This window comes from Oncorhynchus tshawytscha, linkage group LG19 (assembly GCF_018296145.1).
Source record: "Oncorhynchus tshawytscha isolate Ot180627B linkage group LG19, Otsh_v2.0, whole genome shotgun sequence".
NCBI lineage: Eukaryota > Metazoa > Chordata > Actinopteri > Salmoniformes > Salmonidae > Oncorhynchus > Oncorhynchus tshawytscha.
The window spans coordinates 29,707,609-29,731,280 of NC_056447.1; the positions used below are offsets into that span (position 1 = coordinate 29,707,609).

Here is a 23,672-nt window from a genome sequence, read left to right on the forward strand (position 1 = left end):
ACAACACTGGAACTCTTCCAAGTCAAGGTAAGCTTTTGGTACTAATCAGTTATTGCCACAGGGGCGCGCCGGTAACTGTTAGTACACTAACATTGCTTCATGATTGTATCGGGTTTACTAACGCATTAGTTCTATTAGCTATGCTGACAAGGACGTTACTTTAGCTAATATGGTAACAACAATGTAGGCTGTGTGTAGCGGTTTGGTTTGGAAAGGTTATTTCGCCTGGCCACATACAGCTGTGTTGTGCATTTGAAACCCACAAGCGAAGGGAAGAGGTGAGAGGAGGAGAGTGCATGGATGCGAGAAGGAATAAAATGTGGCTGCTATGAAAGTGAACTGTGTTTACTCGTGATCAGGGGTGTATTCATTTCACCAATTCTGTTGAAAGGGATTCGTAAACGGAAATTTCTTCAACTGAAGCAAACGGAACAAAACAGGGATCAACATACCTGAATTTGTCCAATAGAAAGTCTTGTTTGCAACTGTTGGACTAATGATTACACCCTATATCAGCTAGATGCAGGCAAGAGTTTGCAAGGTGGTACTGAATGTCACTGTCTGTCCATTTGTCATTGTCTGGAACCTACAATTGATCTCTGTTACATTGAACAGGGTAAATGGAATATGAATGATAGTCAACCAATATGCTGTAATATAAATAAGGCCGTGCTCATGAAAAAACAAATCGTCCTCCCTCATCTTAAACGGCACTGGCAAAGTGATATGCCCCAACGCAACTCTAAAGTCTAATACATCCACAGTCCGATTTCAACAAATGTGTAATATTTTGTTTACATTTTTCTCATTGTCTTTGTTGAATTTATATAACAACATTCTGACCTCGCTCAGAATGATTTAGTCCAAATGGCAGGATTACACTATTTGTACCCGTTTGATCACTTTCAAATCGGGGACTTTTATTTTGAAAGGGAATGGCAAACGCCACTATTGTGGCTAGTTTCACACAGGAACGTGCGACGTCCCTATTGCTCGTGATATGTATGTAGTTCGCTAGCTAACCAACACATTTTCTCCGGTAGCTAGTTAAAATAAGAGATTAACTTCAAGCAAAACATTAGAAAATGTAGCTGGTTAAATGCTTTCTACGATAAACCTGTTGGCAAAAAAAGACCTTGCTCTTTCATTGTAAACGTCTTATGTTGTGTAGCTTAGTTGCTAGCCAAATAGCTTTACATTATTTTATTTTGTGTGAAAACTATAGTTGCACGCCCCCGAGTAGCGCAGCGGTCTAAGGCACTGCGTTTCGGGTGCAAGAAGTCCCTGATTCGAATCCAGGTTTAATCTCATCCGGCCGTGATTGGGAGTCCCATAGGGCCTCGTCCGGGTTTGGCCGTCATTGTAAATAAGAATGTCTTCTTAACTGACTTGCCTAGTTAAATTTTTAAAAAATACATAAATCTCGGGTCAAGAGTCAGTTTATGCTTGATCCGAAAACGCGGACGCCATATGGGCGGTATGGTGCAATTACAAACCAGATTGGAGGCGCACAGAGGCCACATTTAACTCTACCGCATCGCAATACGCCTCTTACATTTCCGTAGGTGAGGGTGGGAGGTCCTGTATAAACACAAACTCACTTCACATCTCTGAGCTGCTCGGAAAAAGCCCAAGTATGAATGCCGACTTCTGCAGAGGCCATATCACCGTAAATGTTGCAAGGCCTATGCAGCGCTTTAAAAAAAATGTTTATGATGGTGTGCGTTTTTAAAATGCAGATTTCTAAAAGCTAAAGCGACCCCTGCCCTGTTGGCCTGGTAACTGCTGCAATGTAACATTAGCTAGCTAGGAAACGTCTGAAATGTGCAAGGCAAACGTAAATGACATGAGTTTCACTCCGAACTGAAGCCTGGGCAGCTGCTAACTTAACCAACCTCTGGCTAAATCGTGGGCTTTATGGATCTCCACTAGTAACACTATAACTACATAGATACTGGAGATCCATAATGCCCACTAGCAGCTGCCCAGCCTAACGCATAACTAACTATTTTACACTACTGTAAATAATACTGAAGCTAAGACACCTTGACCTGTTGATATTTAGCTAACGTTAGTTAGGTTTTTTTTAAAGTCCCTGGCTTCGTCAAGTCGCGTCTTTACGGAGGCCAATCAAAAACGGTGGCGGTACATTTGAGTCCACAATTTTCCATCCGGTGCACCAGCAAAGGCATCAACACATAAACATCTTAAAGTCTGTTTACTGTCCAGCAAATGACAATGTAAGAGTGTATGCTTTGATTTTAATTGTAATTCATGAAGTGTATTGATGAATTGGCAAGTACTAGACAGGTAGCTGTTTTTTTAGAGCAAGGTCGCTCATGAGAGCCGTGACACATCTAGTAGCAGATAGCTAACGTTAGCTAGCTCAGGTGGTGACAACAATCTGTGACTACTGCCGCGTTCATAACATATCCGGCCTCAAATACAACTGGGAACTGAGAGGGAGGGAAACCGTGTTTTGAACGGTCATCCAACTTGTCAGTCCAAGTCTGCAACTCGGGCCTCTTTCGAGAGCTCTGAGTTTCCGACCTAAAGATGACCCACGTCATGATTTTACCTGTTTATTGTCTTTCAACTTCCCAGTTGTTTTGAAAGCACCATCCCACAGAGTTTCTAAACCTCTTGGATCGTACTTTCTTGCTAGCTAGCTAGTTACAGCAACAGCACAGATTAATACAGCCTGTATTTCTTTGGTAACAACATCTGTCCTACAGTCCTAGCTAGCATCCTTATTTCTTGAAACATATCCATGTCCCACCCTGGCAGCACAATCCATTGAAGATGGAAATGTATGTTTCCAGCATAAGCAAACGTAATGGTGAGTATTATTGCTGGACTTTTATATGTTACACATGACACTACTTTATGTTTTTGTTAATTTATTTGTTTGGTTTGTCTTTTTTAAATGTGTTTTTCTACTTTACAGCCACAAAGACAGATCTGAGTTTGTTGCTGGAGTGTCTGAAGTACCAGATGAAATGTCCTGCTTCACAGAAACAAGCTCTTTTCACCATCTACTCCATCTGTCAACAGAGAGGTCTCTCACACGCCCACACAAACAGCAAATCTTCTGTAGATCGATTTAATAGACAAATGAACCACTAATAGTGATGTAATGTCACTGATTCTCTCTGTTTCAGAAGAGAATGTGGACTTCTTCAGAGAGATGGGAGGAGTGGTGTTTGTGTATAACCTCTCTAAATCCAGTGCTCACTCAGAGGTCAGGGAGACTGCTCAGTTCACACTGGGAATGCTGGCAGAGGCCAATGGTGTGTGTGTATATGTTGGTAGTGTACTTTAAGCAGTTTCTCCCTGATGCTGACGTACGTGTATTGTAAACACACTGTGTGTATGTGCAGTGTACTGTAAGCAGGCCCTGTGTAGGAGGGAGACATTCAGTGATCTGGCCGAGTGTCTGATGCAGCAGGACAGTCCACTGACCCAGAGGAGAGTAGCTGTCTACCTGCTCTCTGTCCTTGTCGCCAACAACCGTAAGAGCAGACAGGAAAAACTGACTTTGGGTTTCTTTGGTCCTGCTGGGGTTGAGAGTTGATTTCGAACAGAGGGTGATTGTCATGACAGGCAGGTGTTTTACCTGGTACAGCCAGAGGAGGATGGGGCTCCCCTGTCTAGTACCTCTCAAGGTTTCTACCTTCCAGGGAGTTTTTCCTTGCCACTGTACTAGTGCTTGATTTTTGAAGTCTAAGCTGGGTTACTGTGAAGCACCTAAACCCTGTTCACACTGCAGGACGTAATGCTGAAATCTGTTTTGCAGGAAAAATAATAGATTTGGATATGCAAAAAAAAAAGGATTTGAGTCACTTCTAAACCTCCAGTGTGAACAAGGCTTTATTGATGTTAATGTGAAAAGCACTAGGCTATATATATTGTACATACAGATGTGGTTAATTGTGTGCGTGCTGCTTCAGGGTCTGGCCAGAAGTTCGCTCAGACCTCAGGCTGTCTGGATATCCTGCTGGACTTGTTCAGGTAAACACTGAAATGCACTTCACTGGGTTTCCGGCAGACATGGGTTGAAATAGACAACTAATTATCTTTTACAATCAAGACCTGCATGGTCAAGAGGTGAGCAGATGATTACATTGTATTAAAGTAAAACTGTACAGGGCAACTCCAATTCAGGTTGATTGATGTTTGTTTCTCTCCCCAGAACTAGTTTCCCTCTCTCTGGTGAGGCCACAGTGAGACCTGCTAACGTCACTCAGCTGTTCCAACTCTGGACCTCTGTGTCCAGTGCTCTCTGTGGCTGTGTCAACAACCCCCAGAATGGTAATGTGTGTGTCTGTGTGTATTTGTGTCATTGTACAGTGTTCTATGCAGCTGTACATTAAATAAACAAGGGTGGTTATGCATGTGTGTAACTTGGTGGACAAAGAAAAATGTTCTTTCCCTAGAGGAGAGCCAGCGTATGTGTGTGTCAGCCTTCCCCCTGGTCAAGGGCTGGCTGCAGCAGCTCTCTCACCCCTACGCAGAGATGGTTCAGCCCATCTGCTCCTTTATATCCATGACTGTTGCCAACAACCGTGAGTAAAACAGGGATGTTTAGAGTCAGTTACTTACATACTGTATGTATCAGTATCTTGTGATTGAAAAGGTATGTTAGCCTTTTTAACAGATTTTCTTGAGTTGTCTTGTCACACACAGAATACTTGGGTTGCTTTTGCAATGGACAGTTTGTAATTGTAATCCGAGTAGTTTTATAAGTGCAGTGTTGTTTCTATTTCTAGGACGGCCAGGCAAAGATCTTAAAGATAGATGCAGACCTTCAGTCTGTAGAGTGTCCTAGAGCGTTTTGGTAACTGTTCAAATGAAGGTTTATATCTCTGTTTCTCTCCCTGGTGTTAAGGAAGGATGGATGCAGGCCTTTAGTCTGTAGAGGCTACAGTGTAGATGGTTTTGGTTTGTCTGAACACTCATTATTCTGTATTCATCTCCTATCTCTGTGTCTCACACTATCTATCTCTCTCGACCCCTCTCACAGATTGTGCTCAGGATAGTTTTTCCACAGTCGGCGGGCTCGGAAATCTGACACTCACTCTGATTCGCTTAGCCTCTGATGCCTCCCACAGCCCATTGGCCTGTCAGCTGTCTGTCATCATGACCAAGACCCTGTCAGCCTGCATCATTGACAACCGTGAGTGACTCACTCCCTGAATCCCAAATCAACCCCTCTCCCCTACTGCTAGGGCGAAATCACTCTCATACAGCCATGTAAACCAGCTCTCCTTAGGTAACCTGTCCATTTGGTCCTCTCTCCCCTTACTGTGCGTAGCTGTGTTGGCGTCAGGTCTGGCAGGTTATGGTTTGGTTCCTCAGCTCCACTCCCTGCTGTCCAGCCCCAGCCTGGAGCCCCAAGACAGGCTCATTGTCATACTCACCCTGGGACACTGCACTGAGGCCTCTGGTATGGCTGGGACGCACAGCTTTATTTGCATCAAATAATGACGATAAAAAATCTTACAATTCCAAAGAAAACATTAAGTTATTACAACAATGATAACTGCACAGTAATAACTGTGATAACTACAGTATTTATTTAATTCAATTCTCTCTTCTAGAGGAGCACCGGTCTCAGTTCTTACAGTGTGGAGGTCTGTCCCTCATCATCGCTCTACTGACTGAGTCTACCAGTGAAGAGCTCAGGAAGGCTGCTGCCTTCATACTGCAGACCTGCAAACAGGCTAGTGAGTACACACACAGACCTGTATGCAAACGTCAGATGTCAGTGTTGAAGTGAGTCTACCCATTTCATTATGTCCGTAGCATTGTCTTTCCTCTCATCCTGCTCCTCCCTGTCCTCCCAGCTGTGTTTCTGCGCGGTGCGGTTCATGGGGAGTCTCAGGGTCAGACTGCGGAGCTGGAGCCCCCTGTGGACATGGAGGGGTACTGGAGGTCAGCACGAGACATGCTGCACAGGATCAACGAGCTGGAGAGACAACAGGCTCAGGTATATTACACCACACACACATATACATGGCGGGAACCCGGTTACTGGGATTTACCGCCCAAGACCATTCTCTTTTCCCGGGATAAATAACTGTGAGAAACTGGTAAATTATAATAAATTATTTATATGAACAGCATGGCATGAAATGGAACTGTTAAATTATATGCAATGTCCAAATCTGTCTTCTTTACGGCCTCTGCATGATGAATTATCAACACTCAGGGTGGCGACAGACAGCCCATCTCAGTATGGAGAGCAGTTCACTATGCATGTAGACCTATCATCTCATCATGGTAACTTTTTTTCTTCTGACAGGTGCTGTAGGCCTGCATTTGCTGCAGCATAGTCTACAGTAATATAAAGAACAAATGCACTTCTTTTGGGGGTCACCTTGTTTTTTAATTGTAAATACTTTTACAATTTTGTTGCAGCTGCAGAGTCACTCCAATATCGTTGCTTTAAATCAGTGCACGCCCAAGCACTCTTTCTCTCCATTAACTCCATTCAAATTGCATCCAAAATAGATAATCATGTTCTAGTTAAGCAATAAGGCACCAGGGGGTGTGGTATATGGCCAATTTACCACGGCTAAGGGCTGTTATGCACAACGCAACACAGAGTGCCTGGATACAGACCTTAGCCATGGTATATTGGCATATATCACAAACACCTGAGGTGCCTTATTGCTATTATAAACTGGTTACCAACATAATTGGAGCATTAAAAATAAATGTTTTGTTATACACGTGATATACGGTCTGATATACCACAGCTTTCAGCCAATCAGCATTCAGGGCTAGAACCACTCAGTTTGGTAGGTTGTCATTGTAAATAAGATTTTGTTCTTAACTGACTTGCCTAGTTAAATAAAATAAAAAAACATACATTGATATATATAGCCCTATATATAGATGTCCTAGCCTACCTCTTTCAGGTAATACATTCAATGCAGTATTAGCCTTATATTTAGCTAATTAATGATGGGTTGTGCATAATAAGCTTCTAACTTATAGCCTCTGTCTCTTGTGCAAAACAAATGCCCCTGTGCTCCACTGGCTTCTCCCATGCAGGATAATCTAGACTAGAATAGCGTTCTGGACATTTTTTTTGTTTGTATTTCTTATACCAATAAACTATTTGAAGAGGGATGCAAGCTCTTGTTTGCTTAATGTTAAATACAGCAGCCAATAGAAGGTAGTTTGAAAGAAGAGCGAACGCGCGCTGGCGGTAGGCTATAGCAGTTATTTATTCAGACCCATAACCATTCAATCAAACAAATAAAAATAATAACTTACATTTTTGTGAAGAGAAGTGAAAGCCTTCTGCATCTAATTCTAGTCTTATATTATTCAACGATGTCATTGTGTGTGTGTTGGGGTTGTTGAACAGGGAGCGGAGGAGGAGTGGGAGGGGGTTGAACCAAGTTCCCCAGACCGACAGAACCCTGCAGAATGGGAGAGGAAGGAGCTACTTTTACCTCTACCCCTACCCCCATCCTTATCCCTACCGCCTCACCACACCTCTTTACCATACCAGGAGTGGAATGGAGGCAGGAGGTGTGAGGAAAGAGAGCGTTGGAGAGGAGTAGAGAGTTGGGGTCAAGAGAGAAGAGAGGAGGGAGGAGGAGAAGAGAGGGGGATGTCCTGTGAACACACCCCAGTCCGGCCGGTTCTAGTGGAGAGGGGTGGAGATGGAGAGAGAGAGGATCTACACCATAGAGTCCTAGAGGAGAATCAACCCACAAACACAGGGCAGGACCTAACGGTGCGGGTCTAACACAGCTCTGGTCCACTCCACACACAATGGTCCTGTCCAGAAACAACCCCTACCCTCTAGGGGACGTCATGTCAATCTGAAGGAATTGGATAGGTATAATAAGAAATATGGTAGCTCCACCTTGCCCGGTGACATGTTGTTTCTGGACAGGACCAATCTATTTTACAGACACTGTACTAGGCTCTCCAAGCGCACTGACTCTCTTGGGTATTTTATAGTAAGTTAAGTGTCAAGGTGTGTGTGTGTGTTTTGATCAGAAGCGTGTAAGGAGACAGACCAGTGAGGAGCCTCAGAAACCCAGCCACAGCAGCAGAGAGAGTGAGAGGGAGAAGAGAACACACACACAAAGTCACACCACTCTGCACATGTACACACTTGGAAACACACAACCAGAGAAGGACAGGGGCTTGGCAGCTAAGAGAAATACTTATCCTCTCTACACAAACACACTCGCAGAGAAATGCACAAACACAGCATCACACACACAGACCGAGAACCGCAGAGACAAGCACCTTGACATGAGAGAGCAGGCTCACACACCGTCTGTGTCAGCCGTGGGCTATGATGGACCTGGTAGAGCTAGTGTCCCTGGGCAGCCCCGTGATGGAGAGGATGAGAGGTGTTCTGTATATCTGGGGACAGGAACACTGGTCCCCTCCTCCTCCAGTCCACTAGAAGGACACTCCCAGACACACACACACAGGTCAGCACTCTGCACTATATGCAAATGCTGTATTTATTGAAACAGGATTCTTGTGAAATGTTTCATGTCATGTAAGAAATGTAATTCTGTGTACCATTCTTTTCTCCCTCATGGTGTGTGTTTTAGCCAAGTGTTCAAGTGCCCAGCTCCAGCCAAGCCAGGAATGAGCAGGCAGAAGAAACTGTTGGATGATGAAGGTACAAAAATGTCAATGGGATAAAGTGACAATGCAAAACTGTCTATACTATGTATACAAAAATATGTGGACACCCCTTGAAATTAGTGTATTTGGCTGTTTCAGCCACACCTGTTGCTGACAGGTATAAAATAGAGCACACAGCCATGCAATCTCCATAGACAAACATTGGCAGTAGAATGGTCTTACTGAAGAGCTCAGTGACTTTCAACGTGGCACCGTCATAGGATGCCACCTTTCTAACAAGTCAGTTTGTCAAATGTCTGCCCTGCTAGAGCTGCCTCGGTCAACTGTAAGTCCTGTTATTGTGAAGTGGAAACGTCTAGGAGCAACAACGGCTCAGCCGCGAAGTGGTAGGCCACGCAAGCTCACAGAACGGGACCGCGGATTGCTGAAGCGTGTAGCACGTAAAAATAATCTGTCGTCATTTGCAATACTACTACTACTGAGTTCGACACTGCGTCTGGAATCAACGTCAGCACAAGAACTGTTCGAGTGGTTTATGAAATGGGTTTCCATGGCCGACCAGCCGCACACAAATCTAAGATCAACATGCGCAATGCCAAGTGTCGGCTGGAGTGGTGTAAAGCTCGCCTCCATTGGACTCTGGAGCATTGATAATGCTTTCTCTGGAGTGATGACTCACACTTCACCATCTGGAAGTCCAACAGATGAATCAGGGTTTGGCGGATGCCAGTACAGCACTACCTGCCCCAATAGTGCCAACTGTAAAGTTTGGCGGAGGAGGAATAATGGTCTGGGCCTGTTTTTCATGGTTCAGTCTAGGCCCCTTAGTTCCAGCGAAGGGAAATCTTAGCTCTACAGCATTCTAGACAATTCTGTGCTTACAACTTTGTGGCACCTTTTGGATGAATTGGAACGCCGACTGCGAGCCAGGCCTAATCACCCAACATCGTTGCCTGACATCACTAATGCTCTTGTGGCTGAATGGAAGCAAGTCCCCGCAGCAATGTTCCAACAACTAGTGGAAAGCCGTACCAGAAGGGTGGAGGCTGTTATGGAGTTGGTCCCCCCCTTCTATGTTAATGCCCATGATTTTGGAATGAGATGTTTGACAAGCAGCTGTCTACATACTTTTGTTCATGTAGTGTATCTATTTATCAATAGCTCTGAAAAAAGCTTAACTGTCTCTTAGCAAAACCGTGTTCACCCAGCTGTTTCCTTCTCCTCAGGCTGTGTGTTCGGTTTGGTGACCAGCCGGTCGTTCCCTGTCCTCCAAAGGAACTGTCCCCACAGCTGTGACCTGCACCTGGTATTGCAGCAGGCCACACACAGCTACACACAGCACCTCCGAGATATACGCAGGAGGAGAGAAATACACACAACGGGACAGAGAGAGACTCAGCGAGGGACACAGAGCGTCTGGGATCACTGCAGAGATAAGATTCCTGAAGTGCTGAACACACCCACACTCCGATGTGATTTGAATTGGGATATGTGTCCTGTTGTAACAGAGGCCAGTCTGACTCCTGTCTGTAAAGGAACCCTCCTGAGGAGCTTCTCAACCAACAGCGGACAACGCAACACTGATCACAACCGTAAGATTCACCATCTCAACAAAATATTTACATATCCCCTCTGTCTTTTCTGTGAAAAACAATAATATATTATATAGTTCTCTCGCCCCTCCCTGTTTTCTCTCTTAGATGTGAGTCTCACTCCACTTGAGACCTGTGGTCCATGTGAAGGTATTGCTCAGAATCCTTTGCATAAAGGTCTGATGAAGAGCCTCTCTTCTGTGACCAGCAGGGGGCAGGAGAGAGGAGGTACTGTATGTTCAGACACCATGACAACACCTTAGCCTTTATTTTACCCAGCCAATAATGAGATAACTGTATCGTTTCTCTTGTATCATCTGTGTGTGTGTGGTATCATCACTGTGTGCCCTCAGGCCCCTACTCCACCACTTCCACATAGTGCGTATGTTATCGTGTGTGTATGCATGTGTCTGTTCCAATGTTTGTGTTGCTTCACAGTTCCCGCTGTTCCATAAGGTTTTTTTAAATCTAATTTTACTGCTTGCGTCAGTTACTTGATGTGGAATAGAGTTCCATGTAGTCATGGCTCTATGTAATACTGTGTGTCTCCCATAATCTGTTCTGGACTTGGGGAATGTGAAGAGACCTCTTGTGGCATGTCTTGTGGGGTATGCATGGGTGACCGAGCTGTGTACTAGTAGTGTCAATACTAGAGGTCGACCGATTAATCGGCATGGCCTGGCCGATTAATTAGGGCCGATTTCAAGCTTTCATAACAATCGGTAATCGGCATTTTTGGATGCCGATTACATTGCAATCCACGGGGAGACTGGTGGCAGGCTTGACCACCTGTTACGTGAGTGCAGCAAGGAGCCAAGGTAAGTTGCTAGATAGATTTTTATAAGTTTAATGCTATCTTAACATAATCACTAGTTAACTACACATGGTTGATGATAATACTAGTTTAACTAGCTTGTCCTGCGTTGCATATAATCAATGCGGTGCCTGTTAATTTATCATCGAATCACAGCCTACTTTGCCAAATGGGTGATTTAACAAAAGCGCATTCGCGAAAAAAAGCACTCGTTGCACCAATGTCCCTAACCATAAACATCAATGCCTTTCTTAAAATCAATATACAAGTATATATTTTTTTTAAACCTGCATATTTGGATAAAATATATGTTAGCAGGCAATATTAACTAGGGAAACTTCTTGCGTTCCAGTGCAAGCAGAGTCAGGGTATATGCAGCAGTTTGGGCCGCCTGGCTCGTTGCGAACTGTGTGAAGACCATTTATTCAAAGACCGTAATTAATTTGCCAGAATTTTACATAATTATGACATAACATTGAAGGTTGTGCAATGTAACAGAAATATTTAGACTTAGGGTTGCCACCCGTGCGATAAAATCCGGAACGGTTCTGTATTTCACTGAAAGAATAAACGTTTAGTTTTCGAAATGGTAGTTTCTGGATTTTACCATATTTATGACCTAAGGCTCATATTTCTGTGTGTTTATTATATTATAATTAAGTCTATGATTTGATATTTGATAGAGTGGTCTGACTGAGCTGTGGTAGGCAGCGGCAGGCTCGTAAGCATTCATTCAAACAGCATTTTCTGCATTTGCCAGCAGCTCTTTGCAATGCTTGAAGCACAGCGCTGTTTATGATTTATCAACTCTCAAGATTATGGCAATACTATAGTGCCTATAAGAACATCCAATAGTCAAAGTCATATGAAATACAAATGGTATAGAGGGAAATAGTCCTATAATTCCTATAATAACTACAACCTAAAACTTCTTAACTGGGAATATTGAAGACTCATGTTGAAAGGAACCATCAGCTTTCATATGTTCTGAGCAAGGAACTTAAACGTTTGCTTTTTTACATGGCACATATTGCATTTTTATTTTCTTCTCCAACACTGTTTTTGCATTTATTTAAACCAAATTGAACATGTTTCATTTTTTATTTGAGAAAATGTATTTTATTTATGTATATTAAGTTAAAGTAAGTGTTCATTCAGTATTGTTGTAATTTGTAATAAATTGGCCGATTTAATCGGCATCAGCTTTTTTTGGTCCTCCAATAATCGGTATCGACGTTGAAAAATCATAATCGGTAGACCTCTCGTCAATACCTCTCATAAATAAAAGTAGTTGAAGTCAATCTCTCCATAACTTTCAGCCAGGAGAGATTGACATGCATATTATTAATATTAGCTCTCTGAGTTCATCCAAGGGCCAGCCGTGCTGCCCTGTTCTGAGCCAATTGCAATTTTCCTAAGTCCTTTTTTGTGGCACCTGACCACATGACTGAACAGTAGTCAAGGTGCGAGGACCTGTAGGACCTGCATTGTTGATAGTGTTGTTAAGAAGGCAGAGCATTGCTTTATTAAAGACAGACTTCTCCCCATCTTACCTACTACTGCATCAATATGTTTTGACCATGACAGTTTACAATCTAGTGTTACTCCAAGCAGTTTAGTCATCTCAACTTGCTCAATTTCCATATTATTTATTACAAGATTTAATTGAGGTTTAGGGTTTAGTGACTGTTTTGTTCCAAATACAAAGCTTTTAGTTTTATAAATATTTAGGGCAAACTTATTCCTTTCCACCCACTCTGAAACTAACTGCAGCTCTTTGTTGAGTGTTGCAGTCATTTCAGTCGCTGTAGTAGCTGACGTGTATAGTGTTGAGTCATCCACATATATAGAAACTCTGGCTTTACTCAAAGTCAATGGCATGTCTTTAGTAAAAATTGAAAAAAGCAAGGTGCCCAAACAGCTAACCTGGGTAATTCCTGGTTCTAACTAGATTATAGTTGATAGGCTTCCATTAAAGAACACCCTCTGTGTTCTGTTAGACAAGTAATTCTTTATCCACATTATAGCAGGGGGTGTAAAGCCATAACACACAGGTTTTTCCAGCAGTAGACTATGATCAATAATTTCAAAAGCTGCACTGAAGTCTAGCAAGACAGCCCCCACAATAATTTTATCATCAATTCCTCTCAGCCAATCATCAGTAATTTGTGTAAGTGCTGTGCTTGTTGAGTGTCCTTCCCTATAAGCGTGCTGAAAGTCTGTTGTCAATTTGTTTACTGTAAAATAGCATTGTATCTGGTCAAACTCAATTTTTTCCAGAAGTTTACTAAGGGTTGGTAACAGGCTGATTGGTCGGCTATTTGAGCCAGTAAAGGGGGCTTTACTATTCTTGGGTAGCGGAATGACTTTAGCTTCCCTCCAGGCCTGAGGGCACATGCTCTCTAGTAGGCTTAAATTGAAGATGTGGCAAATAGGAGTGGCAATATCATCTGCTATTATCCTCAGTAATTTTCCATCTAGATTGTCAGACCCTGGTGGCTTGTCATTGTTGATAGACATCAATTTTTTCACTTCTTCCACACTGACTTTACAGAAATCAAAAGTACTCTCGTAAAAGTAATTCTCGTCTTTCATAATTTGGTCAGATATACTTGGATGTGTAGTGTCAGTGTTTTTTGCTGGCATGTCATCCCTAAGTTTGCTTATTGTGCCAATGAAAAAAGTAATTAAAGTAGTTTGCAATATCAGTGGACTTTGTGATGAATGAGCCATCTGATTCAATAAATGAAGGAGCCGAGTTGGCCTTTTTCCCAAAATGTCATTTAAGTTGCCCCGGAAGCTTTTTTAAATAATTCTTTATATAATTGATATTTGTTTCATAGTGTAGTTTCTTTTTATTTAGTTTAGTCACATGATTTCTTAATTTGCAGTACGTTTGCCAATTAGTTGGGCTGCCACACTTATTTGCCATAACTTTTGCCTCATCCCTCTCAACCATACAATTTTTAAATTCCTTATCATTCCACGGGGATTTAAGTTTTTACCGGCATTTTCTTAATGGGTGTGAGCTTATTAGTAACTGGGATAAGTAGTTTCATAAATGCGTCAAGTGCAGAGTCTGGTTGCTCCTCATTACACACCACAGACCAGCAAATATTCTTTAAATCATCAACATATGAATCACTACGACACTTCTTGTATGACCTCTTATACACTATATTAGGCCCAACCTTTGGAGGTTTGGTTTTCCTAGATATGGCTATTATATTGTGATCACTACATCCTATGGATTTGGATACTGCTTTAAAGCAAATATCTGCAGCGTTAGTAAAAATGTGATCAATACATGTTGATGATTTAATTCCTGTGCTGTTTGTAACTACCCTGGTAGGTTGACTCAGGCACTGGTTACAGTTTGAACATTGTTCCTGAGTGGGCAGCTTAATGATAGCCAGTCAATATTTAAATCACCCAGAAAATATACTTCTCTGTTGATATCATGTACATTATCAAGCATTTCACACGTTATCCAGATACTGATTGTTAGCACTTTGTGGTCTGTTGCAGCTTCCCACCAGAATGGGCTTTAGGTGAGGCAGATGAACCTGTAGCCATATTACTTCAACAGTATTTAACATTAGATCGTCTCTAAGCTTTACAGGAATGTGGTTCTGAATATAGACAGCAACACCGCCTCCCTTGGCATTTCTGTCTTTTCAGTAGATGTTATAACCATGTATTGCTACCACTGTATTATCAAAGGTATTATCTAAGTGAGTTTCAGAGATAGTCAGAATATAAATGTAATCTGTTGCAAGCAAGTTATTGACTTCATGGACCTTGTTTCTTAGGCTACATATGTTAATATGGGCTATTTTTAGTACTTTTCTGGGTTGCTTGATTGTTTTTAATGCTTTACTGGGAAGCTTATCAGAGGTAGACTTACTCATGGTATTTACATTGGAGCTGATAGTGCAGGGTGAGCTGCACACTGCCTCAGTGCTAACAGTGTAACTCTGGTTTATAGGCTCATGATTACTGCTTACAATAGCTGTAGGATAAACGGATGTATTCCTTGCAGCTAGGGGTACATAAATGAAATTACTTGTTTGCCAATGCCCCTAAGATCATGTACATTTGATGCAGCATTATGACAACTCATTGTCACAATGGTAGGGATTAACTGAGCTGGTCCTGGATCATTTATCAGTCATTGTTTCAAGGCATCCTTGAAATGCATGTACAGAGTCCAGGAGCCAAGATGATTTGGATGGACTCCGTCATTCCTGTAGAGTATCTTCTGTTTCCAGAAGGTGTCAAAGTTATCAGTACAAGTGACTCCAGCAGAGCTACAGTAGTCTTTTAGCCAGATGTGTAATGCCAGCAGTCTGCTGAATCTTTCACAACGATGGTACTGGACCTGAAATTATTTGGTGTTTTTGGAGTCTTTTAATACTAAAATCAGTTCTTTTAAAATCAATTTTCAAATGTTCCGAGCTAGCCCTCCTGATGTCGTTTGACCCCCACATGGACTACGACAGTGTCAGCTCCCGGCATCTGTGGTAGAACAGCGGGAAGCAGCCTTGTTATGTCCTGTACTCATGCTCCTTGGTAGCACAGGGTTTTTGCCTTGGGGACTGAGATGTTTCTCATCATAGAGCTGCATATGATGACAGTTGGTGATGTTGAATGGGCTGTTCTCTCAGGCAGCCTCATGGTCTAGTGAGGCTGGGAGTTCCTAGGATCTGAACCCGAGGTAGAAGCCACCGGAGAGGGAGACAGAGCCGAGAATGAAGAAGCAGGTACCTCCGGATCCGATCTTGATTGGGAAGTCACCACGGACGAAGGCCCTGGAACCTCTGGATCCAGGGCGGCAAAGCTGTTTCTGGTCTTTGTCAGTTCCGGGGTCAACATCTCCATGGAGACCCCTGTTGCCAGGGACGCCTTCGTCGACATCCACAGCGAGTGACGTACCTCCATGGCTGGTTGGTTGATGTGGCCAGTGATACTTTGCTTCTTGAAAGTCCAATATTTAGAAAATTGTCTGCTTACATGCAAAACATTTTGGGACTGTATCAACAGTGGACTAATGAGTGGATTTACCCTTTAAGTTAGATGCTGGTAACAGGCTGCTATGAGGTTACAACTAATAGGTGAATTGAATGTGTTTTTTCCCCCGTGGGATTCCTGGTCTCCAGTGTATTCCTTGTAGCACAGAGAAATGTTCTCACACTGGCTGATAGCTAGTCAACTCTGTTACTGACCTCTACAGCTGTATAACACAACACTAGCTAGTTTACACTGTTCTATACCAGTACAGTTGTACAACTCCAGCTAGTTTACACTGTTCTATACCAGTACAGTTGTACAACTCCAGATAGTTTACACTGTTCTATACCAGTACAGTTGTACAACTCCAGCTAGTTTACACTGTTCTATACCAGTACAGTTGTACAACTCCAGCTAGTTTACACTGTTCTATACCAGTACAGTTGTACAACTCCAGCTAGTTTACACTGTTCTATAGAGGTACAGTTGTACAACTCCAGCTAGTTTACACTGTTCTATACCAGTACAGTTGTACAACTCCAGCTAGTTTACACTGTTCTATACCAGTACAGTTGTACAACTCCAGCTAGTTTACACTGTTCTATACCAGTACAGTTGTACAACTCCAGCTAGTTTACACTGTTCTATAGAGGTACAGTTGTACAACTCCAGATAGTTTACACTGTTCTATACCAGTACAGTTGTACAACTCCAGCTAGTTTACACTGTTCTATACCAGTACAGTTGTACAACTCCAGCTAGTTTACACTGTTCTATACCAGTACAGTTGTACAACTCCAGCTAGTTTACTGTTCACTGTTCTCCAGCTAGTTTACACTGTTCTATGAGTACAGTTGTACAACTCCAGCTAGTTTACACTGTTCTATACCAGTACAGTTGTACAACTCCAGCTAGTTTACACTGTTCTATGCCAGTACAGTTGTACAACTCCAGCTAGTTTACACTGTTCTATACCAGTACAGTTGTACAACTCCAGCTAGTTTACACTGTTCTATGCCAGTACAGTTGTACAACTCCAGCTAGTTTACACTGTTCTATACCAGTACAGTTGTACAACTCCAGCTAGTTTACACTGTTCTATACCAGTACAGTTGTACAACTCCAGACAGTTTACACTGTTCTATACCAGTACAGTTGTACAACTCCAGCTAGTTTACACTGTTCTATACCAGTACAGTTGTACAACTCCAGCTAGTTTACACTGTTCTATACCAGTACAGTTGTACAACTCCAGCTAGTTTACACTGTTCTATAGAGGTACAGTTGTACAACTCCAGCTAGTTTACACTGTTCTATACCAGTACAGTTGTACAACTCCAGCTAGTTTACACTGTTCTATACCAGTACAGTTGTACAACTCCAGATAGTTTACACTGTTCTATAGAGGTACAGTTGTACAACTCCAGATAGTTTACACTGTTCTAGAGAGGTACAGTTGTACAACTCCAGCTAGTTTACACTGTTCTATACCAGTACAGTTGTACAACTCCAGCTAGTTTACACTGTTCTATACCAGTACAGTTGTACAACTCCAGCTAGTTTACACTGTTCTATACCAGTACAGTTGTACAACTCCAGCTAGTTTACACTGTTCTATACCAGTACAGTTGTACAACTCCAGCTAGTTTACACTGTTCTATACCAGTACAGTTGTACAACTCCAGCTAGTTTACACTGTTCTATACCAGTACAGTTGTACAACTCCAACTAGTTTACACTGTTCTAGAGAGGTACAGTTGTACAACTCCAACTAGTTTACACTGTTCTAGAGAGGTACAGTTGTACAACTCCAACTAGTTTACACTGTTCTATACCAGTACAGTTGTACAACTCCAGCTAGTTTACACTGTTCTATACCAGTACAGTTGTACAACTCCAGCTAGTTTACACTGTTCTAGAGAGGTACAGTTGTACAACTCCAGATAGTTTACACTGTTCTATACCAGTACAGTTGTACAACTCCAGCTAGTTTACACTGTTCTATACCAGTACAGTTGTACAACTCCAGCTAGTTTACACTGTTCTATACCAGTACAGTTGTACAACTCCAGCTAGTTTACACTGTTCTATACCAGTACAGTTGTACAACTCCAGCTAGTTTACACTGTTCTATAGAGGTACAACTGTACAACTCCAGCTAGTTTACACTGTTCTATACCAGTACAGTTGTACAACTCCAGCTAGTTTACACTGTTCTATAGAGGTACAGTTGTACAACTCCAGATAGTTTACACTGTTCTATAGAGGTACAGTTGTACAACTCCAGACAGTTTACACTGTTCTATACCAGTACAGTTGTACAACTCCAGATAGTTTACACTGTTCTAGAGGTACAGTTGTACAACTCCAGCAGTTTACACTGTTCTATACCAGTACAGTTGTACAACACCAGCTAGTTTACACTGTTCTAGAGAGGTACAGTTGTACAACTCCAGCTAGTTTACACTGTTCTATACCAGTACAGTTGTACAACTCCAGCTAGTTTACACTGTTCTATAGAGGTACAGTTGTACAACTCCAGATAGTTTACACTGTTCTATAGAGGTACAGTTGTACAACTCCAGACTAGTTTACACTGTTCTATACCAGTACAGTTGTACAACTCCAGATAGTTTACACTGTTCTAGAGAGGTACAGTTGTACAACTCCAGCTAGTTTACACTGTTCTATAGAGGTACAGTTGTACAACTCCAGATAGTTTACACTGTTCTATAGAGGTACAGTTGTACAACTCCAGACAGTTTACACTGTTCTATACCAGTACAGTTGTACAACTCCAGATAGTTTACACTGTTCTATAGAGGTACAGTTGTACAACACTAGCTAGTTTACACTCTTATAGCGCTCTTATCGTGTAGCAGTGTCCACCTCTTCTGTGTGTTGATTCACAGTTCACAGATTTACTCTGCTCTTTTTGAGCACCTTTCCTCCTTCAAATAAATACTACACTCTTTCTTTGTCTGTTCGTTTTTCTTTTGCTCTCTAACCCACTTTCCCGCTCTCTGTTTTTCTCTCTTGCTTTCTCCCCCGCACTCACTCTCTGCCCCTCTCTCATGCTCCATTTAACCTTATTTCTCCCTTTTTCCCTCTCCTGTCAGTGAATCTCTTCTGTGTTCTGGTAGCAGGCAGCTGTATTAGACCTGACTGACCTAATGTTACTTCCAATGAAGAAGAAAAAGGAGATATGTATTTTCTCTTTATTTGATTGTGTCTCTGTTTATCTCAATGAGCTCTGTGAGCTGTTGGTCTCTGCTCACAATGAGGCTTGACACGTCTGTTCTTTGCTTACTGTCTCACTCCTTTTTTTCCCTCACACTTTCACACACACACACACGCGCACGCAGACAGAAGGGAGGACGATGTCATCGGTGGGGAGGACGGTGTCATCGGTGGGGAGGACGGTGTCATCGGTGGGGAGGACGGTGTCATCGATGATCAGCAGAAGACTCTTTCTATGGGAAACCCATCTTTGACCGTAAGAGAGATGAGTGTATCCAGATGTCTCTGTAGAAGTTAGTGTTGAATTGGAGATGAATCTATAGTGGATGGACAGTATAGAACGACCAGTGTTCTAGTAATCAGGCAATGTGGGAGCAGAGACCACTATGCCAGTGTGTGTGTAGTAGGGGAATGTTATCCAGAGGTATGTGTGTCATGGTGTCCTCTGTCTTGCAGCAGAGCAGTTCCAAAACCAAGGAAAAGAGGGTGAATACCAATGAGGTGTGTTTGTGTTTTGTCTCATGTCCTCTGTCTGTCTCTCTCTCTTACTGTTCTTTACCCTGCATTCTCCTACATTCCTTGTACATTGACCCCCACCCCTCTCAATTCAATTTCAGTTTAAGGGGCTTTATAAGAAACATGTTTATATTGCCAAAGCAAGTGAAATGGATAATAAACAAAAGTGAAATAAAAAATGAACAGTAAACATTACTTACAAAAGACTTACATAACGACATGTCAAATGTTGTATATATACAGTGTTGTAATGATGTGCAAATCATTCAAGTACCAAAGGGAAAATAAATAAACAATTATAGGTTGTATTTACAATGGTGTTTGTTCACTGGTTGCCCTTTTGTGGAAATGGGTCACAAATCGTGCTGCTGTGATTGCACACTGTGGAATTTCACCCAATAGATATGGGAGGTAATCAAAATTTGATTTGTTTTCGAATTCTTTGTGGGTCTGTAATCTGAGGGAAATATATGTGTCTCTAATATGGTCATACATTTGGCAGGAGGTTAGGAAGTGCAGCTCAGTTTCCACCTCATTTTGTGGGCAGTGTGCACATAGCCTGTCTGCTCTTGAGAGCCAGGTCTGTCTTCAGCGACCTCTATCTATTTACAGAGGAGGGAGAGGAGGAACTTCAGCCGTGAGGAGGAGAGTTATCTGTGTCGAGGTATAGAGCGGTTTGGTCCATCCTGGAACTCCATCCTTTGGGCCTATCCGTTCCAGCCGGGACGCACCAACGTTGACCTGGCCAAGAAATACAAACGCCTGCAGGTGATAGGCATCAACAATGGTTTTACAAAAATGTATGTATGTCACTGACTTCAATTTCAGTTGGTGAGTATTCAACTGACCCTGCTCTCGTCATTTTTTTGGGTCTTGTTCTCCATTTTGTTCTGTCTCTCTCATTCTCTCTTTCTCTCCCTACAGGCTAAAGCCCAGGGTATGGATTCAGACTCCATGAGATCCTAGAAGAACACATTGTCTATTGTACATAAATCACAGTCATATATTTGAAATACTCTAATGTAATATTCAATAATAGTTTAAATACTATAATTTAGTCCCCAGTTTGAAATGAATTACTATGCTGTGCTACTGTAAATAAAATACATAATTTATTTAATTTAGTACTATATTTGAAATATGTTAATTTCATGGTCATGGAGGATTAATGAAGAGTCCGTTCTGTATTTCTCAACCTTGTTTTTTTTACACAGCAGTATTTTGCTGCCTATTTGAAGTAGTTGGAATATTGTTTGGAATAGAAAAATTGAAATGATTTGTGTAATGATTTGCACTTGACGGTTTCATAATTTATCTTGTTCATTGTTAATGTATGAATTGAGATTGAAATGGTTGTTCACTCGTCATCCCCTGAAGTTGTTTGTATTGAATTAAACAGAAGGGTGTCTGTATGCAGTGAAATTGTGTCAGTCACTGTCTGATAATCTCACACCATGCTTTTTCATTCAGGGACCCTCGAGGCTCCATAACAATGAGGATGTTCATTTACTTGAGGTTAAAAACAGCTTTTTCTACTTCTAGAGAGTTTGTCCCCTTCTTGAGGCTATGGGTTCCCCTACAGGAACTCCACCCCCCGTTCAGCTGAAACGGTGGCGCAGGGAATGCAAAAATATTCTTAGAAATATTTAACCTCCACACATAAACAAGTCCAATACCTCAAATGAAAGATAAACACCTTGTTCATCTACCCAGCGTGTCAGATTTTTTAAATGTTTTACGGTGAAAACACAACATATATTTATGTTAGACCACCACCAAACCAAAGAAAAAACGTAGCCATTTTTCCAGCAAAATATGAAAATCACAAAAGCAGGATTTAAAAAATCAATCACTAACCTCTTGAAAATCTTCATCAGATGACAGTCATATGACATGTTACACAGTACATTTATGTTTTGTTCGATAATATGCATTTTATATCCATAAATCTCGGTTTACATTGACGCCATGTTCAGAACATCCTCCAAAATATCCAGAGGAATTATAGAAAGCTACGCCAGATAACAGAAATACTCATAAACTTTGACTAAAGATACATGTTCTACATATAATTAAAAAGAAACACTGGTTCTAAATGCAACCGCTGTGTCACATTTTTTTTTTCACTTTACGGAAAAAGCCTAACATTGCAATAATCTGAGACGGCGCTCAGACGTAACAATATTTCTCTGCCATGTTGGAGTCAACAGAAATACAAAATTACAACATAAATATTCCCCTTACCTTTGATGATCTTTCATCAGAATGTAGTGCAAGGAGTCCTAGTTCAACAATAAATCGCTTTGTTTCATAATGTTCAATTCTAGTGTCCAAGTAGCAGCATTTGCTACCACTTTCAGCTCCAATGCCCAAAAAATGACTTCTGGTCCAGGATAACTTTGCATCAAAACTTCCAAATTACATATTACAGGTCGACGAAACTGGTCAAACTAAGTGCAGAATCAATCTTCAGGATGTTATAATCATGTAGATCCAATAGCATTCCAACCAGATCATTTGTTTTTATCTGCGGCTGATTGGAACAGCCGAAGCACTCAAACGCAAACGCTGCCTCAACAAAATGGAAATCTTTTGCGACACTTACTACTTTCCTTCCCATTAGGTCAAAGTTCACAGCAAATGCTCCATTACACTTTCTACTGAATAAGGACATCTAGTGGAAGACGTAGGAAGTGTTTCCAGATCCATAACTTGTTGGGAAGGGAGGGGGCGGTGACGTCAAAGTTGCCCCAACTTTCAGGATTCCAAAACCTGTTTGGAAGATTGCCTGCCCTGTGAGTTCTGTTATACTCACAGACATAATTCAAAAGGTTTTAGAAACTTCAGAGTGTTTTCTATCCAACAATAATAATAATATGCATATATTAGCAATTTAGGACAGATTTTGATGCAGTTCACTATGGGCACGCAATTCATCCAAAGGGGAAATACTGCCCCCTATCTCTAACAGGCTTTAGGGGAAATGCTTTCTATAGTTTAATATTAAACACCAATATCTAAGACACTTTTTATGCAATGCATGGGTGTGAATGGTTTAAACATGCATGAAACATAGGAGACCGTGTGGGAGAAGAAAAGATATGTGAAAGATATGTTTGAGTTTCAGTGGCTTACGGCCGACAGACATTGAATACTGTATCTTGATGTATTTGAGTCTGGATTTGGATACAGGGATTGTATTCTCATTGGGAAAACAACAGCAGGAGCTCATACTTTTGATGGACCTGACCGTCTAAAATGACGTTGGAGGCGGCTTATGGTAGATAAATTAACATTCAATTGCCTGGCAACAGCTCTGGTGGACATTCCTGCAGTCAGCATTCCAATTGCACGCGCCCTCAAACCTTGAGACAGCTGTGGTATTGTGTTGTGTGACAAAACTGCACATTTTAGAGTGGCCTTTTATTGTCCCCAGCACAATGGGCACCTGTGTAATGATCATGGTGTTTAATCAGCTTCTTGATATGCCACACCTGTCAGTTAGATGGATTATCTTGGCAAAGGAGAAATGCTCTTTAACAGATGTAAGCTTTTTGTGCATATGGAACATTTCTGGGATCTTTTATTTCAGCTCATGGGACCAGCACTTTACATGTTGCGTTTATATTTTTGTTCAGTATAATTGTAGCTTTGCCTGTTGAGTCAATTGTCCATTCAACACTCCTGTGATATCTGGGAGACTGTTCTGCTCTCAGAACTGTTTGACAATTCTGATTTCAATCTAGGCAAATCAGTTAAGAGTAAGTTCTTAATTAAAATGACAGCCTACCCCAGCGATGTTGGGCCAATTTAAATCAAATCAAATCAAATTTTATTTGTCACATACACATGGTTAGCAGATGTTAATG

The 23,672-nt window shown here is 41.8% G+C and overlaps 1 protein-coding gene across 7 annotated transcripts; it reads left to right on the plus strand.

Moving 5' to 3' along the window:
• The first annotated feature begins 968 nt into the window (after positions 1–968).
• LOC112218608 lies at positions 969–21,225 on the plus strand. Of its 7 annotated transcripts, none has more exons than XM_024379533.2 (21): positions 969–2,240; positions 2,736–2,839; positions 2,948–3,058; positions 3,162–3,290; positions 3,381–3,512; positions 3,951–4,011; positions 4,193–4,311; positions 4,437–4,565; positions 5,024–5,176; positions 5,315–5,446; positions 5,601–5,726; positions 5,847–5,989; positions 7,379–7,753; positions 8,023–8,468; positions 8,595–8,665; positions 9,858–10,223; positions 10,332–10,451; positions 19,413–19,543; positions 19,744–19,788; positions 20,416–20,603; positions 20,728–21,225. In XM_024379533.2, exons 2-21 carry the CDS (start codon positions 2,803–2,805, stop codon positions 20,759–20,761), a joined length of 3,048 nt encoding a protein of 1,015 aa, XP_024235301.1. In that variant the 5' UTR covers positions 969–2,240; positions 2,736–2,802; the 3' UTR covers positions 20,762–21,225. The 7 variants fall into 7 exon arrangements, with proteins under 7 accessions (XP_024235301.1, XP_024235302.1, XP_042157483.1 ...); XM_024379534.2 differs by having other exon boundaries at positions 2,788–2,839; XM_042301549.1 differs by having other exon boundaries at positions 969–2,839.
• Positions 21,226–23,672: the final 2,447 nt, after the last annotated feature.

Bases quoted from the DNA above. Each gene is read 5' to 3' on its own strand.
- LOC112218608 (XM_042301549.1), top strand. From the start codon at position 2,803: ATGGAAATGTATGTTTCCAGCATAAGCAAACGTAATG. The intron at 3,291-3,380 runs GTGTGTGTGTAT...GTGTATGTGCAG, and splicing joins AATGCTGGCAGAGGCCAATG to TGTACTGTAAGCAGGCCCTG. The intron at 4,566-5,023 runs GTGAGTAAAACA...CCCCTCTCACAG, and splicing joins CATGACTGTTGCCAACAACC to ATTGTGCTCAGGATAGTTTT.